This window comes from Oculina patagonica, chromosome 3, assembly GCF_052425735.1.
Source record: "Oculina patagonica isolate OP01 chromosome 3, crgOcupat, whole genome shotgun sequence".
Classification (NCBI taxonomy): Eukaryota; Metazoa; Cnidaria; class Anthozoa; order Scleractinia; family Oculinidae; genus Oculina; species Oculina patagonica.
Genome location: NC_135760.1, coordinates 11210482 through 11232293, shown reverse-complemented (window position 1 = coordinate 11232293; position 21812 = coordinate 11210482). Strand labels below are relative to the sequence as shown.

The window sequence follows — 21812 nt, the reverse complement described above, 5'->3', positions numbered from 1 at the left end:
CATCACCATCATCATTGGCGTCGGCAGTGTCAACGTTGCTGTTGTTATTGTCATCATTTTCATCTGCATTATCATCATAATCATCATCATCATTTATCATATTTTATCATTTATGGTACTGTCTCTAATCAAAGTATTATTAATCAAGATGCACTGTTTTAATTTTTGTTAGGGTTTAATGCAACAAAGACAGTATGAACGAACCCCAGAACAAGAGAAGATTGAGAAGAGGAGACAGGTATTGTAACTGAAATATTCTTTGTCATGAGACTGATGAACATACATTGGTTGTAGTTGGGAGGGGAGGGGGAGAGGGGTGTCAGAAAGGCACCCCTGGGGACATGGATGCAGTTGTAAGCAGATTACTTTTGTAGAGGGCTACACAAATTTGACGTCACATGCATCACAACCACTGAATAATACTGCAGTGACCCTTTTATGATAAATTGCAGGGGTTGGCTAGTCATGGCGCGAGCCTATAGACATCTGAGGCACCCATCCTCCATGTTAAGCCAAATGTGGCAGTTGTGTTAATAATCACAAATGATCCACCTCATAATGCTGTATTTTCTGAATTTCAGGTTCCATTCCACATGCATATTAATCTTGAACTGTTGGAGTGTGTTTACTTAACTTCAGCAATGTTGATGGAAATCCCTTGGATGGCTGGTATGTCTTAAAGTGCATTTTTACTTACCTAATTTTAATGCTAAATTTCCTGTTTTGTTGCCATTTTTTGATGGCTCTTCTCAGCCAGTTGAGGAACAAATGACTGCTTATACAGTAACCAGTGGTCAACTTGAACTCCTTTGCTTCTCAAACTTGTTGTTAGTGAGCAATTTGTGACAAAGTGATCATTCGCATAATTCAAATGGCAGTAGTGACCAGTGCCATACTTTTTCAGTATTTTGGGCCCTTGAAAGATTGAAAAATTGAGTTGCAGTTAAATAAGGGTTTTCTTCAATACACTTGCGACTTTTCATTTGTTGGGTTTAAAGTGCTTAAACATTTTTTGACTGCATGTATTTAGTGTAAAACCTATCTGTCTTTTTTATTTCAGCCCATGCATATGACTACAGACCACGTATTTTTAGCAAGAGTTTTCATTATCAGTTACGACAAAGTGAAAAGCAAACCATGGTTGGTGAGTATAGATACCGGTAAATGTTTTTCCCTTGACTTGTGATCACGTAAGCCATGTGTTCATTCAATAGACAGTGTTAGGCGACAACAGGAAACAATAGCAGTGAATGAATAATTTTTCTTGATGTGATAGTAACAGTCATCTTCATTTCAAAAAATATCATAAATTGAGGTCGCGCTCATATAATTTATTATCGGGTCCAGATAATCTGCGAGCCAGCGAGCCATGAGAGCCATTTCGGTTGGCCTAAATAGCACTTCATTTAGCCTAAATAGCACTCTGGTTAGCCTACAGTTGGCTTCGGTAGCTTGAGTTAGCCTTTTATTGGGGATTAGGGATTTCTGGCTCGCATGTCTTGCGAGTCATGCGAGCCATTCAGGTTAGCCTAAATAGGACATTGGTTAGCCTACATAGCAATTCAGTTAGCCTTAATAGCACTCTGGTTAGCCTACAGTTAATTTAGGGCTTGCAGTTAGCCTTTTATTGGGATTTGGGATTTCTGGCTCGCATGGCTCCTTATATCTCTTGGGTAAACAGACGAAAATACTTGTCAGTCTTTGGGTATTTTTCAGCCTATTATTGTATTTTACAGGGCGCTGATAATGATTTCTATCCTTTTGCATCAATTTCAGGTCCACCAGAGAGCATGCGTGAACATGTAGTGGCTGCGTCTAAAGCTATGAAAAAAGGAGACTGGAAACAATGCAAGGACTACATATTTGCTGTCAAGGTAAACTTAAAATAATGGAATTATGTGTACTAACTGGCTTATGGAAAATGTTAAACCATCAATAAATTTATTTGTTGCCACGAGGATATGGCATGTTGTGCTGTCTTGCACCATTGCATTTTTTTTGCCTCTTGTTTGTTTGCTGGATGCCTGTTAGCTTTCTGAATGGACAAATTTTAATCGACCGACTGACTGACTGGCTGACTGACTGATAGACAGATGGTCGGACGGATGGACAGATTGATTGATTATTTGACTGATTGACTGATGTTTTATAATCTTTTTTTCTCTCTTACATGATAGGTATGGAAATTGTTTCGCCAAACGGAGCAGGTACAAGAAATGTTAACAAGGTAACAGCTATTTTGTTATTTTTTGCAGATTTCTTATGTGACTGTGGATAAAATGATAAAATAAAGATAATTTGTCGTTTGAACTGAAGCTATGATGTACATGTAGCATAGATAATGCACATGAAAGCAACTGCAAATTGAGCCTGCAGAATGCAATTTGGACCCATGATCTTGCCATGCAAGTTAAAATGTTCTTGTAAATTCTATTTTTTTCTTTGTGGTAAGCATGATTGTCACTTATCTATTTTATCTTTTTTCTCACAGAAAAATTCAAGAGGAAAGCCTCAGGACATATTTGTTCACATATAACAGTGTGAAGTGAAGTTCTATTGGTAAACAAACAAGGGCAAACAAGCACGGTTTCGAAACACTGACACGGTGGTTGTTGCAATGTTTAATATAAATTAAGTCTTACGAAAGCTAAATTTCACTTGTCATACCTCCTTTTTAGTTTGAGTTCACAATATCTTAAACTTGGATGCTCTCTTGATATCATTTTTTCGGGATTATCACTTCTAAACACTCCTGAAACAATTGTAATTCGTTCGAATCGTTCGCGAATGATGAATGCTTAGTAGCCAAGCTCTGAATTGAGAGAGGAGTCTGGGCATTAAAAACAAACATGGCGGCATTTTCTTCAGAAGAAACCACGTTTTTATTTCAAGATTCTTGGAAACTGCTACCCGCAACAGGATAAAAACTTACTGCAGAATAAGAGTTTGTTAATCCAGCAGATGTATTTGCTGTGAAGGTCAATAAAAAACCGAAGCGGTCGGCCATTTGCCTTGTACATGTGAGTATTTGCGTTTATCTTGGTGCCTTCTCGCACGCGGCGGAAAGACATGATTCGAAGTGACTGGCACGCTTCACTGCAAACAGCTTTGCAGAGGAACTAAAAAGTAGTGAACAACAACAAAGTTTTCAGGTTGTTATATGTTTATTCAATGACGTCTTGAGAAGTTTTTTATGAATATTAATTAGGCCTTTGAGAACTCCAACCAGAGATGTTTCCGTAGATAAGCCGCACCCCCGATTTTAGACTTGAATTTAGAGGAAAAAGGTGCGGCTTATACACGGAACTTTACGGTATTTGTTCACATATAACAGTGTATATGACTCGTTGAGGTACAGTTTTAGTAAAGCAACAAACTAAATGGATTTGATGATTATTATAATTATAATTAATTGTTTTATTGCTTCCTCTTTCTTGTTAATCTAAAGTCGTCCAACTATCTTCAGAGGCGGATTCAGGGGGGTGGATTGGGTGGCTAGCCACCCCGCTTCATCCACCAGAAAAAAACATGTTTGTTCTGGCTTAATGTAACAAAACATGTGTGTATAATTTTAAGAGCTTTCAAGAGTTGTTTTAGCCTTGCTGGAATGATTTTCTTCTCAATTTACATCTTTTTAGCGAGTTTTCTTACCATTTTTTTTTTTTTTCGCATCAAAGTGATTTCACAAGCAAGCTGAAAGTCGCCAAAGTTGTACCAAGGCCATTTTGTTAAGGGCTAAAAATTTCCATGCACGTGGGTGAGCAAAAAAACGTATATCTGTTCTTTCCTGTAAGTTTGTTGCCTGTCAACTTTAAATTTTAATTACTGTTCATTTCATAAGAACTAGAGTTTTTCTCCAAAATATAATTCAAATTGAGGAAAGAATATTTTGCCAAATTATCAAGGAAAGCAGCGGTTAAATAACTTAATTGACAGCTGTTTAAGCTGCTCAGAATCGCAGAAATCACGTCTAAGAGGCTTCAACTTTTCAAAAAATTTTGAGGGGGCATGCCCCCAGACCCCCCAGGGGGATGGAGCCTACGCCTCCATAAAATATGGGCCTCAAGCCCAAAATTATTTTTTCAAAATATTGCCTAAAAGCCCGAAACCCCCTCTAGATATTTCCCTATAAAAAACTGGGGCTTGAACAATATAGTAAACAAAAAGATTGGTAAACAGCCACCCCCCTTTGAAAAATCCTGGATCCGCCCCTGTATCTTAACATTCAGCCGTGTGCAATTAATTGGTGTAGCATTATTGGCTAATAGTACCTGACTGAATTTTTTTGCTGTTTCTGCATCGTTAACATAAAAAAATATCATATCTTTTAAAATGTACTTTTGCATAAATAATAATAAAAAACTTGGGAGCTCCGCTTTCAGGCTTGGCTAAATCTATTTAATAAGACTTTGTATATCTCTTTACTTGTAGCCTGTACACGTTGGCTGAAATGTTTGATTTGCCTCCATCTGTGGTACACAGTACTATTAGCAAAATGATCATCAATGAGGAACTACAGGTTTGCAATGTTTCTTTTTCTTGCTGTACTCGTAGCAAATTGAGAGGAAATTGTTGAATGGATGTCACCTCTCAGGATTTCTCTTTTTGTGATGTTACTACTTTTGGGGCCATTTCACTTGTGGAGTGCTTCTCTCTCATTAACAACATGTATACTGTATTCTTATGTACAGCTGGAATTTTCACACACAAAGTTTCATCCAAAAACAGACCTGAGGTTTTTTTAATTGAAAAATTCCCAGAATATCACATGTAAGTCCCTCGAAAAATCAGCCTACCAAAAAAGGCTTGATATTAATAAAGCCAAGATTCTTCAGTATTGAAATGCACCTATTGTCTTAGTCTACCGTTCTTGCCAAGGATGTCTGTGGCCTGATCCTGATAGGGGTACGCTGGTAACACAACTGGTAGAGTGATTGAAGGCTCAATAGGAATTCAAATTACAGTCAAGTGTAAACAAAAGTATGTAATGTAATTCTTCTTGCCCCAGGCCTCCTGGGATGAGCCAACACAGACAGTGGTAATGCACCGAGGAGCCGAGCCTTCTCTCCTCCAGAGCCTGGCACTACAATTGGCAGACAAGGTAAAACACCTTTGTCACAGTCAAGTCAACTTGCTTTTTAACCTGAAGCTAATAAAAAATAAATGAAACAACTTCCGTAGTTTTTCCTTGTTTTAATTTCTTTTGTTCATTTTGTATCCATAAGAAGATGTTAATTTAGGAAGCACATATTAGAGTTCATATGTTTTCGTATTTATGCCGTCAATGTATTTGAATAGCCCAAGTTCACAGACAAAGGAATATTTGAAAATTTGCATTTTTAACTAGAAAGCCAAAAAAACATGTTAGAAGTTTGATATTAGGGATTGCATACTATCCTAGCATTGGTTTTCATTTGGTCACATGAGGAACAGATTGGTATTAAACACTGTCTTCACTAAACCTATTTGGAGATTCCTAGCTTTCACATGCTGGTTATCACAAGTACTGTTTTGTCGGTGTTTTTCAGGTCAGCAATTTAGTAGAAAACAATGAACGTATCTATGACACAAGGCATGGAGGATTTGTCCAGTTCAAGGACAGGCAGGGTAAGAACTGCTTAATTATTTTCTTCTCTGGACAACATTTACCTGCAAATAGATGAGTTTTGCACAAGTGATACTCGCAGTCACCTCTCACATTAAACCACTCTAAAGGTTTGATTTATTGTCGAACCAGTGAAAAGTTAACTAGTGTGGCAAGAGACTGAAAGCCACCCCCCTCAGTAAAAATGCAGACTTGTCAACACCATTTGTCAAAATAATTTTGTTCAAGTATCAGAAGTATGGCACATTTACACTCAACAATTGAATTGATTGACCACGACCAAATCAGTGCACCGGTGTTATGTTACTGAACCAGCTAAATATAATTTCAGTTGAAATTTAACATGACCTGTAATCTAAATAGTTAATTTTTGGGAAGGCTTATATTTGCTAACTGAAGCTCTCGGCTATTTTACTGTTTTAGTCAACACTGTTTTTCTCCCTTTCAGGCCAAGGCCGCTATCGTCGACAAAATCAGCAACATTATGATCGACAAGACAGGCCAGAAAAACAGGACAGACAGGATCGATACAACTGGCAGGAGAGATACGGACGACAGCATGACAGGTCTTACCAAAAGTCACAGTCATCTTACTGAACTAGACACAACATGCACAACTAACCAAGGATTATCAGGGGGCATTTTATGGTCCTGTCTGTGATTCAAGTCAATGTTGTTCTTGTGAGAAAATACCGTGAAGTTTCATTGATATATAAGCCGAGAAGAACTCCACTGGTGAACAAGAACTAGAAATAATATTGTAAAGTATATTATTTTATTGCTGGGTATTCAGTTTTGAAATCTTCAAATGTGTGAACATCTTGTAAGCGAATAAAACTAACAGAAGCCTGTGATAACCTGTACTTGATGGAAGTATTGTTTCTCCCAATATTGCAAGAGACTGTTGGTTTAGACTAGGTGGGCTTCCAATTTTTGAAGTTTTCGCCCCCAAAATCTCCATTGGTGCACGATATGGTAAAGGTTAAATCAAGGTTTTGTTTGTGACCTGTTACTCATCACAACCGCGCAGATTACTGGGTTCACTAATTATAAGTAACTGTCATGGTGAAGCCTCGCCACTTTTAACCAGCTTTTTCTGTTAAGACTTTAATTTGTGGTGTGAGCATAAAAATATTTCTGGCATTGTATTCAAATATCGAACCTTATCATTACAAAGCTGTTGCTATATTCACATATACCCCTTTAAAATATGAACAGAGGTTCAATTCCCTGCATACAAAGTTTCAGGCGTACCGTATTTATTTGATTAAGCGCCCAACCTCGAATAAGCACCCACCCTGTAGGTAAGAAAAGTTTATAAGTGCCCAGCCTCAGATAAGTGCCCACCCCCACCCCACTTTAAAAATACTGAAGTGCATTAGAGAAGTACTTTGATTATGATTGAAATTGAAATTGAAGTTGACTAAGTACTACTAAGAGACTTCCCCGAAGACCGAGTTTCCTTAGTAATTTATAGAAACTTTCAATGAACAGTTAAAATTCTGCTTTGGTAGATCTTCACGTTTTATTATTATTCATTGTTTTGTTGTAAAATAAACTTACACTTGCGAAAAATTTAATAAGCGCCCAGCCTTGAACAAGCACCCACTCTCAAGGTCCAAAAATTTAATTAGCGCCCAGTGCGCATAATCCAATAAATACGGTTTATAGTTCCCCATTTTTAAGATGCGGGTACCAAAAAAAGACTTTGCAGGCCAAAAAAGTATTTCCACGGCTTTTGAGAAACCGCCCCTGAGCATGATTCCCTCTTTTCTTTTAGAAGCAGCCAATTCCCCCACGTTTTATTATTATTCATTGTTTCCTGGACATTTTCTGGAACTAAAGTCTGTTCACATACTTGTGCAATCTCAATTTATCACCCTGGCAAACAATTTCCACAATCTTGTTGATTTGGTACTAGTGTTTGTTGTCTGATAAAATTGGGTGGGGGGGGGGGAGACACTTGTTTTGGTGGCTTCGTGGAGAGTTGGCCATTTTTTTTTTTGGTCTGATGTGAATCCCGGAAGACCACCCCATGAATTACTAAAGAAGTATACTCAGCGAACATTTCGTTCGAAGAAATGTTTCTGTTTTGAGATTTGAATTCAAAATATTTACTGCAAGATCCCCCCCCCCCAACACACACCTTCCTCTCAAAAACCGAATAAGCTTGTTGGCATGGAAACTACTAAGCCAAAATAGCTTTACATTATGTTGCAGGAGAATATATTGGTCAGCTAAATTTTGAGCCAGGATAGCCAAGCATAGGTCTGCCTAAACCCCAATAGTATATCTAGCTAAAATTGAACATGACACAGAACTGTGCACAAACAAGTTTATTCCGAACTGGACAAGAGGTTTGCTCTATTTACATACTTGAGCAGTTACTACTAAGATAAGTTAAAAAATTTCTGCAGTTGTGTATTTGATACAGTTCAAATGTTTGTGTACAGAGGTCACATTAACACCTCAATTAACTATAAATTAAGCTGCAAAATGGAGCAAATCAGCTCACACTAGGTTATATGAATATTTTTATAAATGCATAACATAAACAAAACCATGGCTAGAGAGGGAATGAGTAGGACAGCTTTGCCCCACCCCCTCTCCCACCTACTATGGTTGAATCGAACGATCATTAAAAAGAGAATTTATTAGTCAGATGCTTTTATTTTGTGTAAAAAGAACTGCGCTGACCGGCTTTGTATTTACATGTAAAATCATTAAACTATAAGACAATTAACCAGCTCATTGAAAAGGTGGTGGACCTTTAGAAATCAAGGGAAGAGTGGCAACTCTGCCCAAAAATCCTGCATAGTTTAATGTCAAATAATTATTATTGCAAGCAAACTGATTCACATTTAGATATTTCTTTACTATAAAAATCCTGCAAAGCCTTTCATGGCTTCAGAAAAATCCAGCAGTGAACGAAGGCTGGAAAATATTATACGCACTGGAAGTTTTTTACGCGAAGCTTGCCTTGATTTGTAAAGGACTAAAGGTCCAATTTTGGCGCCATTTCCTTTTCAACCCGCAAGGAGGACCTCTCGGGAAACACAACATTTTTTTGATTGGATAATTTCGATCCTACATCCCAGCAAAATGTCGCCAAGCGTTGTTTTTCATTTCAGTTTGACAGTTTCACGCTTCTGGTGAAGGCTGGGTTTTCTGAGTGCTGCTGGCTACAAAATAATCTTCAGAGTTGAAAAGTTTCGTCTGCTAGAATTCCTTGGAGTTGAAAAGACAAAAAACAAACATGCTACATGAAGCAAACACAACTTTCAAACACAAGCAATGGATTTGCTACCGTCGATAAAACAGCTAAGAATGATGTTCTGTTTTTTTCTTTCTGTGTACAATTTTCTTTGAATTGAGTAGCTTAATAAAGTGTTTTTGCCTGATATATTTGTGGTGTTTGCTACATGTCTTCTCCTAACACGATATTTTAACTGGTATTTAGCTGAGTGACCTTTGATTTTCAAAAACTCCGTAAATATAAAACCACATCTTGCACAAGATGTTTAATGTCAAATGATATAAAACACAAAAATTCATGTTAGACACCTGTTGTTGTATTGAAGATGTAAAGCGACTTCAATCTTAACATGATTCATATCTTCACGCATCATTCACTGACATGAAAACTTGTCTTCATTTATTTTAAGATTGTTTTGAGTTTTTTTTACGGAGTTCCTGTTTTGTCTTTTTAGTCGGTCACCCAACAACAAAAATCCTTACAATTTGTTTAGTTGATATTTTTGGAAAGACAATGACAATAGTTTTGAAATAATTTTAAAAGAGGAACTTGCAATTAGGATTAGCATCTTGGATGCGCTGTTTAGCTTCACGTGTTATGTTTGGATTGTTACGGAGGTTTAACAATTTTAGATTTGTATTAACAAGTTTATCACTTAAATAATTTAATCCTTTATCTGTAATATTATTGCTACTGAGGTTTAACGATTTTACATTTGTATTAACAAGTTTATCACTTAAATAATTTAATCCTTTATCTGTAATGCTATTGTACCTGAGGTTTAACAATTCTAAATTACTTTTTACAATTACTTTACTCAATTGTTTTACACCTTCATCTCCTATCTCATTGTCCTCGAGGTTTAAGTGCGTTAGTTGACTATTGTCATTGTCAAACAACTTTGTAATCTCTGCACAACCCAACGAGCCAAAGTTATTATTACCGGACAAATTTATGAGCGAAATTTGTTGCACATGTTTAAACACATGCACTATTGCTGTACAGTCAGCAGGAGAGAGACTACACAAACTAAAATCTACTGCATTACAACTAATGCTTTCTAACTTGCTTTTTAAAACTACGTTTGATTCACTGCCTTCGTGAATACATTTAATAACTGTCAGTGCTAAATGTTTTTCGCTCTTATTCGGCCAACAGGTAAATGTGCGTCGCTCTGACTCGGGTAGCACAGACATCAGCACCGCTTCATTTTCCTCTTCTGTTTCCTCGGGAAGCAGATCAGTGAAGATCTTTATCAATTGCTCATCTCGTTCACCGAGAAGGCCAGCCACAAACTCCAACACGACATGCCACTCACCTTTATCTATGTGATCTTTAACAAATGTTCTCAATTCTGCTTCATCCATGGTATCGGTTATATGCTTCGCTGCGAGGAATTCTTGCATTGTCAGATGGATGAAACAGAATTGAGCTTCGTGCTTGAAAGGGCCACTTTTACGATCCGGCATCTTATGGAATAACGAGCTGTTTGCCAATCCCTGTGGTACTTCGCTTGATCCAAAGATAAGTTTTCTTTGTTTTATACCTTTGAAAGCAAGTTCTCCTAAGACCTTGAATTTCTCTTCCACTTCAGGAGGTAGTTCGTCTGATTCAATCTCTTCCCGGCTGAGAGGTTTATCGCGATACTGCTCGTTGTGCCTGAAGAAAAACAGTCTGGTGGCAATCTTGTAAATCTGAGTGAGTTTTACAGGAAGGCCACCAGTTAGACCGGTCTCCGGGGAGAACTTGAGCTTTTCGAGAAGGGATGAACAAATTATAAAGCAATTCACAGGAACGTAGCAAAATGAAAACAAGTTCATATTCGAAGTGATGTGATGCCTGATTTGTTCTCCTGCGCCGCTCAAATTTTCCGCTGCTTCTTTCGTGAAATTCTCAACATATTCGTCAACTTGCTCAGGCGCGAAGCCGAGAATTTCAAAAGTTCGATGGAATTGGCCATGAAGTTTTTCGATGATTGACACGGCGGTAGGTCTTGTAGTTGTTAAAACGGAGGCTCCACGGAGAAGTTTGCCGTTCATAAGTTTCGCATAGAGAGTAGCCAGAGGCATCTTCTGTTCAACACTGTCTCTGTAGCTGTCGTTAACGGCCTCGTTATTAATACTTGTTAGATCTTCATCTGCAAGTTTGTCCATGTCGTCGAACAAAATTAGGACTTTCTCCGGATTTTCTACAATGTTACTCCAGACATCATCAGGAAGATGTTCTGTCGGCAAGAATTCGGCACGTTCGAGTAGTTCACGAAGACTGAGCGGTACCAGGCTGAGCCTTTCTTCCGAATTAGAACTCTTGACGTTAAATCTTCTTAACTTAATTAGGAAAGCAATATTAAAGTGGAGCTCAATGTCTTGTGTGTCGTTAAATATTTTACCCGAAGCCCAGTCTCTAAGAAACTTTGTAGAAAATAATGATTTTCCAATCCCCGGGCGACCGATGATCAGTATTTTCTTGTTTTCAGTGTCAACAATATCTTCAGGTCCTTTTGATTTCAAATTTTCAGCATCGAGATCTTTTGGCCTGGGGTATACTTTGAGTTGCTCTTCTCTATCTTCGGGAAAATCGTATTGCGCCCTCATAGGATGAAGAACCAAATTAGTGTAAATTTTGTCAATGTTCAGATCTTTGGTTGATTCGCCATAACCTGGATAAGCTGTAAACAGTGCCTTCAGATCTGGAGGTTTCTCTGTGTTCTCGATGATACTTCGTTTCATCATCTCCAGGAACGATGTGAGGGGAAGCCCTTGTGGTATTTCATTTCGCTCTTGTCGTGTGGTTTCCTGTTCTACTTCTTGTTGTAATTCGACTTGGAGCGGATGAACATAGTTTGTTTTTGTGAGATGATTTCCAAAAAAGTGCATGTCTTTCATGAACGTTCTCCGTTTTACAGCGCGGGATAAGATCCAGATGATCTCGATCAAAATAACAAGGGCAAAAATTCCATTCACCACACTCACAGCGTTCGTCCAGAAGGTTTTCTTCGTTGCCTGTTCATTGTGACACTCGTATATAATTTTTGTTGTGTTCTGAATGTTCGCGTCTGACGCATTCGCTGCACTAGTGCTTTCGGCGAGTGTTAAATCACAAGAAAAGTCGGAAGGAAAGTTGCGTGGATAAAGCACTTGAGTTTGTACGACTATAAAGAGAATTCCCAAGGCGAATCTGGCGGTGAGTTGACAACAGTACGCCGCAAACAGTTTGCGTCTTTCAGGTGGGCGCTGTCTCTCGGCATCTCTGTTTAAATTGGCTTCCAGCAGCTGTTCAACTCTTGACTTTACGAGTAGGGAGTAAATCACGCAAACAATTCCAATAAAGGAAAAATTAACGATCACGAAGGCATAGACAGGAAAACCCAATTTGTTGTGCCGCTTCTCATACTGCTCGAGACACTTTTCTGGTACGAGGTCCATGTTTTTACTTTTCGCACTGCAAGCGAACCTCGGCTCACTGTTATCCATCGCTGCAAAGATGCCGAGTAGTATTACTCCGCATAGCGTCCAAGTAACAACTACTACATGGCTGAGTCGATTAAATGTTTTTGGTGCCAGCCATTCTCTGAGATATTCCATTTTGTATGTCGTCTAGCCTTCCGGTTCAATGGATCTGTAAAAATATAAGCATTGATGAAATAAGTTGACAGGTCAATTGATCACTAGTTCGTCGTAGCTTTTTTTTACTTTTAATTGTTAGAAATCAGATATCTATTGACAATTCACACATAAAGAATCTGGCATATTAAAGCGTTTTCTTTCGCAGATATGCAACTTGTCTTAACTGTTTTATAAACGGACACTAAGCCCGCGACCTCGTCAAGTTCTTTTAAAGTTTTGCAAACGTCAAACAAAAAATTTATAATGGTAGTAGGACTGAGTGGAGTCCAATTCGGTCTGTAATCATATACAAAACAAAATTAACAAAATCGGACGACCGCGAAGTAAACGTCTAAATTTAATGAGTTATTGGATGTTTTTTTCCTGTCTGCGCACGTTATGGAATTTCGTGGCTACATTGCGTGCAATGAAACTGATGCACGGTTTGGTGCCAGTTGGAGGCTTGACAGGATTAGCAGACTTGGGCCACATAAACAGACGGCTTCTTAAAGGGGCTTTGTCACTGATTTTAACGGATTTTTGAACAGCCAAAATTTATATTTGTGTCGCAGGAAACCTAAATATAATAGTCTTTTTTTATTATTAAAAATTGCTATATTAGAGCACTGAAACTGTTAACGAGCGTCATTGGCTGCGGATGGCTTGGATGGAAATGGATTGCAACTTGAAAAATTAAGGCTTAACTTTACAAGTCTTCAAAAAAAATCGATATTTATAGCCATAGTTTGATTTCTGTCCGCAAAGTAAGGTTATATCTTCCTTTAGATAATTAAAGATAATGTTTTACATCAGTAAAGATTTCCTACCACTAATTTCAGAACAGTACTAGTGTAGATCAAAACGTTACGAAATCCCCGTGACATAGCCCCTTTAAATATATCTATCTGTTGAGGACAGAAGTAATTCAAGCTTCAACAATCAACCCGAACATTTTTTTAAATCAAACTCCACTCCTCTTTTCCTTTTTGGGATAAATTGTACATTTCATGTATTTTTCGGCTTCTTGGATGCTTAGACGCTGTAATAGATATCACTGCGTGGGATGGAACTGATCAGTTTTGTTTGAAGGTTAAGGGTCAACGTTTCATAATGGAATTGGCGCGCCAGATTGTCGCTTGGCGAGATTAAGCAGAGCTGACCCACATCAGTGCACTTAGATAAATCGAATAAACACATATCATTAAGAAAAGCCAAACGTAGGGAGCTACTTGTCATTTCAGAATTGGCACATTTATCAATTTAGGGTTTATAATTAATACCAGCAGCCGACAAAAGAAGGTTTCATCCCGCGGGAGGGTGTCGTGGCTCAAAACAGAGTTTGTGCGGTGTCACAGTTTTTTCAAGCCGTTTTTTTTTTCAAATGCGGCATGAGGTGTGGCCGTTTTGATCAGAAATTAAATAGGGTATATATAGTTTGTGCAGTCTGGCCAGTTATTACTTTTCGGGTTAAGGGGGAAAATGGCATGTTTTTGGTCGTCTCGGGCGGAGGTTATTGTAGGCTTGTTTTCGTGCTGTGAAATTTCGTGTCATGAGACATCCGCTAAGGAGATACCAAATTGCGCGATTTAAAGCATTTCTCTTAATTATAAAAGGCTTAGCCTAAGCTGTCTAAGCTGCAAAGTACAGGACGCGAATGGCACGTGATTAGAGCTCGCGCGGCGCGAGGGATTTTTCCCGCGCGGCGCATGCTAGCTAGCTCGACACAACATATGTCGCTTTTCCCTCGCTGTTTTTGGAGTAAAAATCTTCGCGTCAGACGTTTGGCCGGATATATTCATACAATTCTTTGCTGTTTGGCTGCGTGTGAACCGGCAAATTTCAATTTGTTGCAAAATGTTATCATCTCGTAAAGAATGCATTTTTCCAGATATGAATCTACTTGTTTCAGCTGCAATATTTATTTACTGATTTTCATTTCTTTCCCGATACATCTGCGAGATTAACTGGCCATAAAATTAATTTACTCAAGCACGAATGTACAAAAAAATTGATGAAAACAATACATAGAAAGGAATTATGCAACATTCCACCGACTGTTATAATGTACAGGAGAGCATATAGCCTGCGGGATGCGGGAGAAAACTAGCAAATCCTGGGATGCTTCGATCGCGCGAGAAGCGAAGTTAGGCAGGTTAAGCGAGCTGCGCAACAAATTAGCTCGTTCTGCATATTCGTGAGTTTTGTATGTGACAATACAAACCCTCGGTCCAGCGGCGCATACCAAGAGATATCGGTTTTATTGTTCGACTGTAAAATGCTATAGATTGTTTTGGAAATCCGTTCTTGTCAATCGCGATCGACAATGTATTAAAAGCTCATGAAAAGCTGGCTACTTTCGATCTGTAGGAAAATCACGTTTATAGCGATGGGCAAACACAGCGACTATGGCGAGAATGCTGGCTAGAAGACTTAACATTACTAGCGAGAAACTCCTAACCTATCCATAAAATAAATTCTATTGATGAAATTCGTAAATCTCTTGATGGGTAAAAAATTATCACAAAACATCTATATATCCATGTTAACCCTTAAAGTTTTTAAAATAGTAGGAAACAAACCTGCATTCAGGAATTTTAGAGAACAGTCTCCAGTGTACCGTGTTTGGATATAGAGAGTGAGGAGCTGAATGAGTTGTGTATCTGAGCGGATTTTTCATCTAAGGAATGATCTGCGATCTTCCATAATATAGAAGGCCTTGCGCAAACTCCTCCCCTAGGCCATAAGGGCACATTTTTGTTGGTAATCTATAATTTTTGTTTGGCGTCTCATGGGCAATAAGAGGCCTCACACAAAGATTCTGTCATTTCTCCTCCCCTAGGCCATAAGGGCACATTTTTGTCAAGAACGTCATGCAAAGGAATGTTTCCTTGGGGCCTTATTCCAATCCTAAACAGCTGCAAGAATTTGTCAGTTTGCAATAAATGGCTTTATGATTGTTTTCAAGAAAAACCGTTCAGCTGAGTTCAGTGGTGGGTTGAAACTGAGTCGGACAGCCATAGCGACCGAAAATATTTTTTTCTCATTTTCTAAAACAACTAACCAACAAAAACGGGCTGATTTTAAAAAAAGAACACCATTGTGTCTCATCAAAAATGCTTTCGAAATTGATTAAAGTTGCTTTTAAAATGCAATCCGCGGAGCAGTGACCGGACAAAGATTGTAACTGAGACTTGGCCTGGGGGCAGATAAAACGCCTTCCAGTACAAGCGAGATTTTTGTACACAGATGATCACTCCGATCCGTTTTATAATTGAAAATATTTGTTTGTTTTTTATTTTTTGTGTTTATATTAATTGTACAATTCTAACCAGTACAAAAAATTCCATTCTTCTCGATTTGTAAGGTCTGTAATTGCTGAGATTCACCTTTTATACCTTGGCCGTTTTTTTTATTTTATTTTGTTGCAGGGTTCCAATGATACTATTTTGACAGAAATGTTTGATAACCAAAACGTAAATTAGCAAGGGCCACCATGGAGAAACAAAAGTATAGGATCCTCGCCAGGATCAGCTAACCAGCTATAACTAATCATGAAGTATATCGAATTCCAATACTTTGGGAAAATATGAATGATTAGGATCAGTATCCTTCCAATACTGACTGTTTTTTTTTGGTTGTTGTTTGTTCGTCTGTTTAAAATTGCTTTAACTGAGTTCAGCGATGGTTGAAAAAATTAAAGATAGATACGTTTATTGTCTGTTTTGATTCCAAAATCTGTACCGATGTGTTGATAACTCTCACGAACTTCGCTGTTCTACTGTTGTACTGTAAACCGATTTAGACAAATCTCTTCGGCTATGCACAAGATATCATTTACATTGATGACTGATAAAATTCATTGCAATCATATTTTCACGCCCAAGTACTGAAGTGGTCTGCGTTTAAAAATACTTTATCAATTGTCCAAGTCTAAGCAATTACCGTAACATGCAGTTTTACAGTATTTTCCGCCAAAATAACAACCACTGATGCTTGTACATCGATTTGCTTCGCGATTCGATTCGCTGTGGATTAGCGAAGGGAAAAAGCTTTACATTATGGCCGAACGCTTTGGAATGCTTCCAAAGACTGATATTTCAACTAGTCGACTGTTTTGCTCTTAGATGCCTGAGTACATTTATAAGAGTCATGCAAAATTATCAGTAAGCGACAGCTTTTGGTATGTGATCTAGTGACTTCTTTATTCCACAATCATTAGCCGCCACTGCGACGAAATTCACAGACGCTGTTCATTTGTGTTAGTATATTCAGTTTGTCCTAATCATTGACCGTCATATTTGTTATTCGACTTTCTCATCCAAATCAATTAAGCGTAATCAACATCTTTGCCTAGAAAAGAAACTATCGCACAAAAATCGTTATTTTTTCAAGCTAGTGGCATGATTTCATTTCATCACTGCAAAAACTTTTCCTGAGCTCGACATTTGACGGAATAATATTGCTCTGTGTTTCACATTTAAGCCGACTGTTAAACTTTGCAAAACTGCCAAAACTACATACGTTGGTTATTTATGATCAATCTTGGCTTCATAAACTATCGATAAAGTACTAGAAAATGTGGCTAAAAGTACTTGTGAAATTAAAATTAAACGTGTGGTGAACAGAAATGGTTTAAGTCGTGAAAATATGTTCGCAATGTAAGTGACATCTCAAGATGTCTATATCGTTGAATGATTATGGCATCATTGAAGTTACTTTGTTCATAGTACATCAGTATATAGACAAACGGCCACAAAACATTTCTTGTAGAATTAGCCCAAGAGATAAGCAAATTAGTGGAGAGGACGTGTGAAATTTCGTATTCGACGGAACAGTGATATCTGTTGTCTTGAAATTAGTTAAAAATAAAATACTGAGTTTGTGAAGCGTACACAGTTGCGAAATACTGCTCATTTCTACTACGTTTCTTTTTCAATTCTACTCTATTAACTTGGTATCGAAAAAAAGAGAAGAATTAGTCAATGCAAACACTCGATCATCATCTTAATTTAAATATATTAATTCCCGCTTTATTCGTAAAATAACATGCAAAGCGAATGTGACTGATCGCTAGAAGAGAATGCTGGCTAGATATAGAAAATCCAACCTTTATACTCGAAAGAAACGGTATGACTGGAGTTGCGGTTTTGCCATTTTTTGCGGCGAACAATTACTGTGCCATTGAAGCTAAAATAAGACATTAGCTAGATTAGCTGAGATTATAACTACCGTATATCCTTGTTAAAACCTAATGTTAAAAAAAAAAAGAAACAGAAAACCAACCTACATTCGCGAAAGTCCAAAGCAAAGGGGGCGAGCTCAAAATCAAAGAGTTTTGGATCGATTTGGAGTAGAGACTAAAATTTTTGAATGGCGTATCAGGGCTGTATTTGAAGAATATATATCTCCTTCCTCCTTGACAGTTAAGGGTCAGTAGAGGCCTCACGCAAAAATTCTGTGATTTCCCCTCCCCTAAGCCTTAAGGGCACATATTTGTTCGATATTTGTCAAAAATTAAAATTAATCCTAGTAATGTTTTTTTAATGCAGCGTGGCTTGGCTCGGCATTTGTCACGAATCAAAGAGTTGTCTTCTTGCGAACGCACCATAACAAAATGTGCAAAACTGAAGGGTGGAGAATTAAGTCTTGTATCCAGGGATAGAAATGTTATCTTATTCCAAACCAGTTGCAAGAATTTGTCGGTTAACAACCAGGTTTGGTCAGGAGCCATAATCGGGGACGATTTGTTCTAATTAGAGAACATTTCAGTGGCGGGTTTCAACTGAGTTGAACAGCAACCGACCAAAATTTGAATGGTAGAAGCACGTTACACATAGAGATTACTCCATGGAAAATGCGCGCGTACGATTTTTATTCACGAGTTGAGTAGTATCAGAAAACGAACGAGTGAGCGTAGCGAACGAGTGAGTTTTCTGATACAACTCTACGAGTGAATAAAAATTGTACAAAGCATTTTCCATGGTGTAATTTGTTTATTTTATAGATACTGAGGTTTTTGAAAATCAAATTAAATCGCTCGACTTTTTATCAGTTAACGCGTGTTTAGGAAACCCATTCATCTGCCACTGAAACTAAATAGCTAAAACATGTTTGTCTTTCAAAATCACATCTTTAATGAAGTAGCACAAGAAATGAGACGTCAGTTTTACACTCTCACAACATTTACAGAAACACCTTTTGATAGAAAACCTGACTTAGACTTGTACAAAACTTGCAAGTTCCAGTTCAATGTTTTAACAGAACAAAACAGCGCTAAACGTTGAATAACTCAACGCGAACTCGAGCGAACTTTTACCAAATTAAATCTAGAAAACAGTCTGCTAAAACCAAGGACAAACCTGTAGTGTCTTAGTCATCATCTGAATCAAAACTCACTACAATCCCTCGGAGTGAAGACGGCCCGTATTCTTGTCCTTCCTTTGTGCGAATTTACTCAAAGGTTTAAATTTATTCAACTCGGCAGGAGGAATTTCGGTTATCTCGCTTCGTGTTTCTCTTTTTGTTTGAAGAAACGTTGTGACAACATGGCCGTCTTGTTTCGTTTTCTTTTTAGTGTTTTGGTTTTCCTGTTCTGCAATATAAACGACTCAGTGGAGCCGTTAAAGACACAAACAAACCTTGAACTTGTCTCCGCCATGTCGCCGGTGTTTACGACGAGAATCAAAATGGCGATACGGTGTTGTTCACAAGTTGTTTTTCGTCGTTCGCGATTGTGATTGGACGAACGACGTTTTTTCACTAGTGAGTTTTCATCGTTCGCCTTTCCTATTGGCTAATGCATTTTACGTATCATTTGTACGCAATCGTTTTTTAGTGAGAAAATCTCAGTATCTATGATATAAATGGAATTTCGTAACTACATTGCGTGCCGTGCTATGAAACTGATGAAGTTTGTCTGAAGGTTAAAGGTGCAGCCAGTTGGACGCTTGGTGGCAACTTTTTGATATTTGAGCAACTTTAGAGCAACTTTTGGTTATCAAGCAATTTTTCCTGAATTTACTAGCACAATCTATTCATGACTACATTTTAGAATTGGCACGTCTATCAATTTAGGGTTGATATTAAATTAAATACCAGCAGGGAATAGTGTGTGCAGTCTGGTCAGTAATTAGGTACATCTCCCTCGAGAAACTGTTCTTATACTGTTATCGCTCATCTTTTGAGAAGTGCGATTTTATAGCCTGGTCTGAGATAGGGTATCTTTTTTCGAAAGAGGGAAAAAATGGCAAGGGAGCATCACACTTATTTTCCTCGCGCGGCGCGTGCTAGCTCGACAAAGCATTTGTCGCTTGTTCACCGCTTTTTTTGGCCAAAAATCTTCGCGTCAGACGTTAGGCCGGGTATATTAAAATAATTCTCCGCTCATGTTTGGTAGCTTGTTTACTGATATTTCGATTTGTTGTAAAATGTTAGCGTCTCTTAAAGAATACATTTTTCCAGATTTGAATCTACTTGTTTCAGATGCCATATTTATTTATTGATTTTCATTTCTTGCCGGATAGATCTGCGAGATTAACTGGCCATAAAATTAATTTACTCTAGCTGGAAGGTACAATAAAATGGATGAAAACAATACATGGAAAAGAGTTATACAACATTCCACCGACTGTTATGTACAGGAGAGCAGCTTTCTTTCTTTAGCTTATAGACTGCGGGATGCGGGAGAAAACTAGCAAATCTCGGGATGCTTCGATCGCACGAGAAGCGAGGTTATAATTAAGCGAGCCGCGCAAAAAATTAGCGTGTTCTGCATATTCGTGAGAGAGATTTCATACTAAGAGATATCGGTATTGTTCGACTGTAAAATGCTATGGATTGTTTTGTTAATCGTTCTTGTCATGTATTAAAAGCTGGCTACTTTCGATCTGTAGAAAAATTACGTTTGTAGCGATGGGTAAACACAGCGACTATCGAGAGAATGATGGCTAGAAGACTTAACATTACTAGAAAGAAACTGCCAACCTATCCATAAAATTAAGCTTACTGTTCCATTGAATGAAATTCGTTTAAATCACTTTTTGGATTAAAAAATTATCACAAAACATCCATTTATCCATGTTAACCCTAAAAGTTTTTTAAAAAAGTAGGAAACTAACCTGCATTCAGGAATTTCAGAGAACAGTTTCCAATATGTAGCGTGTTTGGATAGAGAGTGAGGAGCTGAGTGATCTGATCTGTGTATCTGGGCGGATTTTTAATCTAAGGAATGATCTGCGATCTCCAGTAATATAAGAGGCCTTGCACAAACTCCTCCCCTAGGCCATAAGGGCACAATTTTATTTGTCATCTATATTTTTGTGAATGGCGTCTCATGGTTAGAGGCCTCACGCAAAGATTCTGTCATTTCTCCTCCCCTAGGCCATAAGGGCATATTTTTGTCAAAAGGAATATTACCTTGGGGCCTTATTTCTTAACAGTTGCAAGAATTTGTCAGTTAACAACGGGGTTTGGTTTATTTTGTTCCATTAAATGGCGTTATAACTATTTTCAAGAAAAACCGTTAGTTGAGTTCAGTGGTGGGTTGAAATTATTGTGCCTGAGAAATCAAACGACCTCTGAGACAGGGGACAGAGCCAGAAAAATCCAAAGTACGAATTGATAAGACGCCTTCCAGTGCAAGCGAGATTTTTGTACACAGATGATCACTCCGATCCGTTTTATAATTGAAAATATTTGTTTGCTTTTTATTTTTTGTGTTTATTTTAATTGTACAGTTCTTACAAAAATTCCATTATTTTCGATTTGTAAGAGTTTAATCTTTGAAGGTTGTTATTGATTTCGCTTTCATGTTTTGATAAAACTTTTGTCTTGTTAAGCTTACTTTAATATACCGTTACATGTATAGGCCGCCTGGTGTTCACTAGCGACGCAAGCACGAGCGCAAAGATAACAGCTCTTATTTCACCGTGAAAATATGAAAACGGCTTCGACGCAAACATAATCACAAGCGCATTGCATTTTGATCCTTGTGCTTGTCTTTACCGCAAGGATCAAAATTTTCCCTTTCTCCTGCTTGCGCGACTTGTGAAATCTAGGCTTCATTGCACTTCAGTTTTATAGACTTTTGTGTGAGTTCCGGTCATGGTTAGTTTGGAGGACTCTGTTGATAATTTTATTTGCTGTTACCGTTACCTTTAATTTAGGCAAAAGTGAAAATAAAGATGATTGATTGTTTGATTCATGCACTGAATTTACACAGCCACAACCCCCGCCCCCCCCCCCGCCCCTTCTTAAATGAATCACCCGCCCCGCCCCTACGATTATCGCCGTCCATTTTTTGTCCAGCGCGTCAACAACTAGTACAGTAGCCTACGTGTAGCCGTAC

At 38.0% G+C, this 21812-nt stretch overlaps 3 protein-coding genes across 6 annotated transcripts in view; 2 read left to right on the top strand and 1 right to left on the bottom strand.

The window, feature by feature from the left end:
- Positions 1–21812, top strand: part of LOC144646512 (eukaryotic translation initiation factor 3 subunit C-like) — a 63199-nt gene that overhangs the window by 16637 nt on the left and 24750 nt on the right. Inside the window, exons 15-20 of one of the 2 annotated variants that reach the window (XM_078506131.1) lie at positions 173–238; positions 582–669; positions 1061–1144; positions 1777–1874; positions 2178–2227; positions 2492–2564. The exons of the other annotated variant lie outside the window; for it this stretch is intronic. Of the exons in view, the coding sequence (XP_078362257.1) occupies positions 173–238; positions 582–669; positions 1061–1144; positions 1777–1874; positions 2178–2227; positions 2492–2549 (444 nt within the window). The 3' untranslated portion in view covers positions 2550–2564. Of the gene's footprint in view, positions 1–172; positions 239–581; positions 670–1060; positions 1145–1776; positions 1875–2177; positions 2228–2491; positions 2565–21812 lie in introns of those variants that run through there. 2 annotated transcript variants of the gene reach the window in all.
- LOC144646546 (eukaryotic translation initiation factor 3 subunit C-like) lies at positions 3325–6468 on the top strand. The gene is made up of 5 exons (XM_078506186.1): positions 3325–3352; positions 4432–4519; positions 5009–5101; positions 5529–5607; positions 6054–6468. The coding sequence occupies exons 2-5, from the start codon at positions 4451–4453 to the stop codon at positions 6200–6202; spliced, it is 390 nt and encodes a 129-aa protein (XP_078362312.1). The 5' UTR covers positions 3325–3352; positions 4432–4450; the 3' UTR covers positions 6203–6468.
- LOC144646502 (nucleotide-binding oligomerization domain-containing protein 1-like) lies at positions 8368–20670 on the bottom strand. 3 transcript variants are annotated; one of them, XM_078506113.1, is made up of 2 exons: positions 20584–20670; positions 8368–12479 (listed from the first exon to the last, which is right to left on the bottom strand). In XM_078506113.1, exon 2 carries the CDS (start codon positions 12443–12445, stop codon positions 9398–9400), a length of 3048 nt encoding a protein of 1015 aa, XP_078362239.1. In that variant the 5' UTR covers positions 12446–12479; positions 20584–20670; the 3' UTR covers positions 8368–9397. The 3 variants fall into 3 exon arrangements, with proteins under 3 accessions (XP_078362239.1, XP_078362241.1, XP_078362240.1); XM_078506115.1 differs by lacking the exon at positions 20584–20670 and adding an exon at positions 17750–17766; XM_078506114.1 differs by lacking the exon at positions 20584–20670 and adding an exon at positions 15046–15171.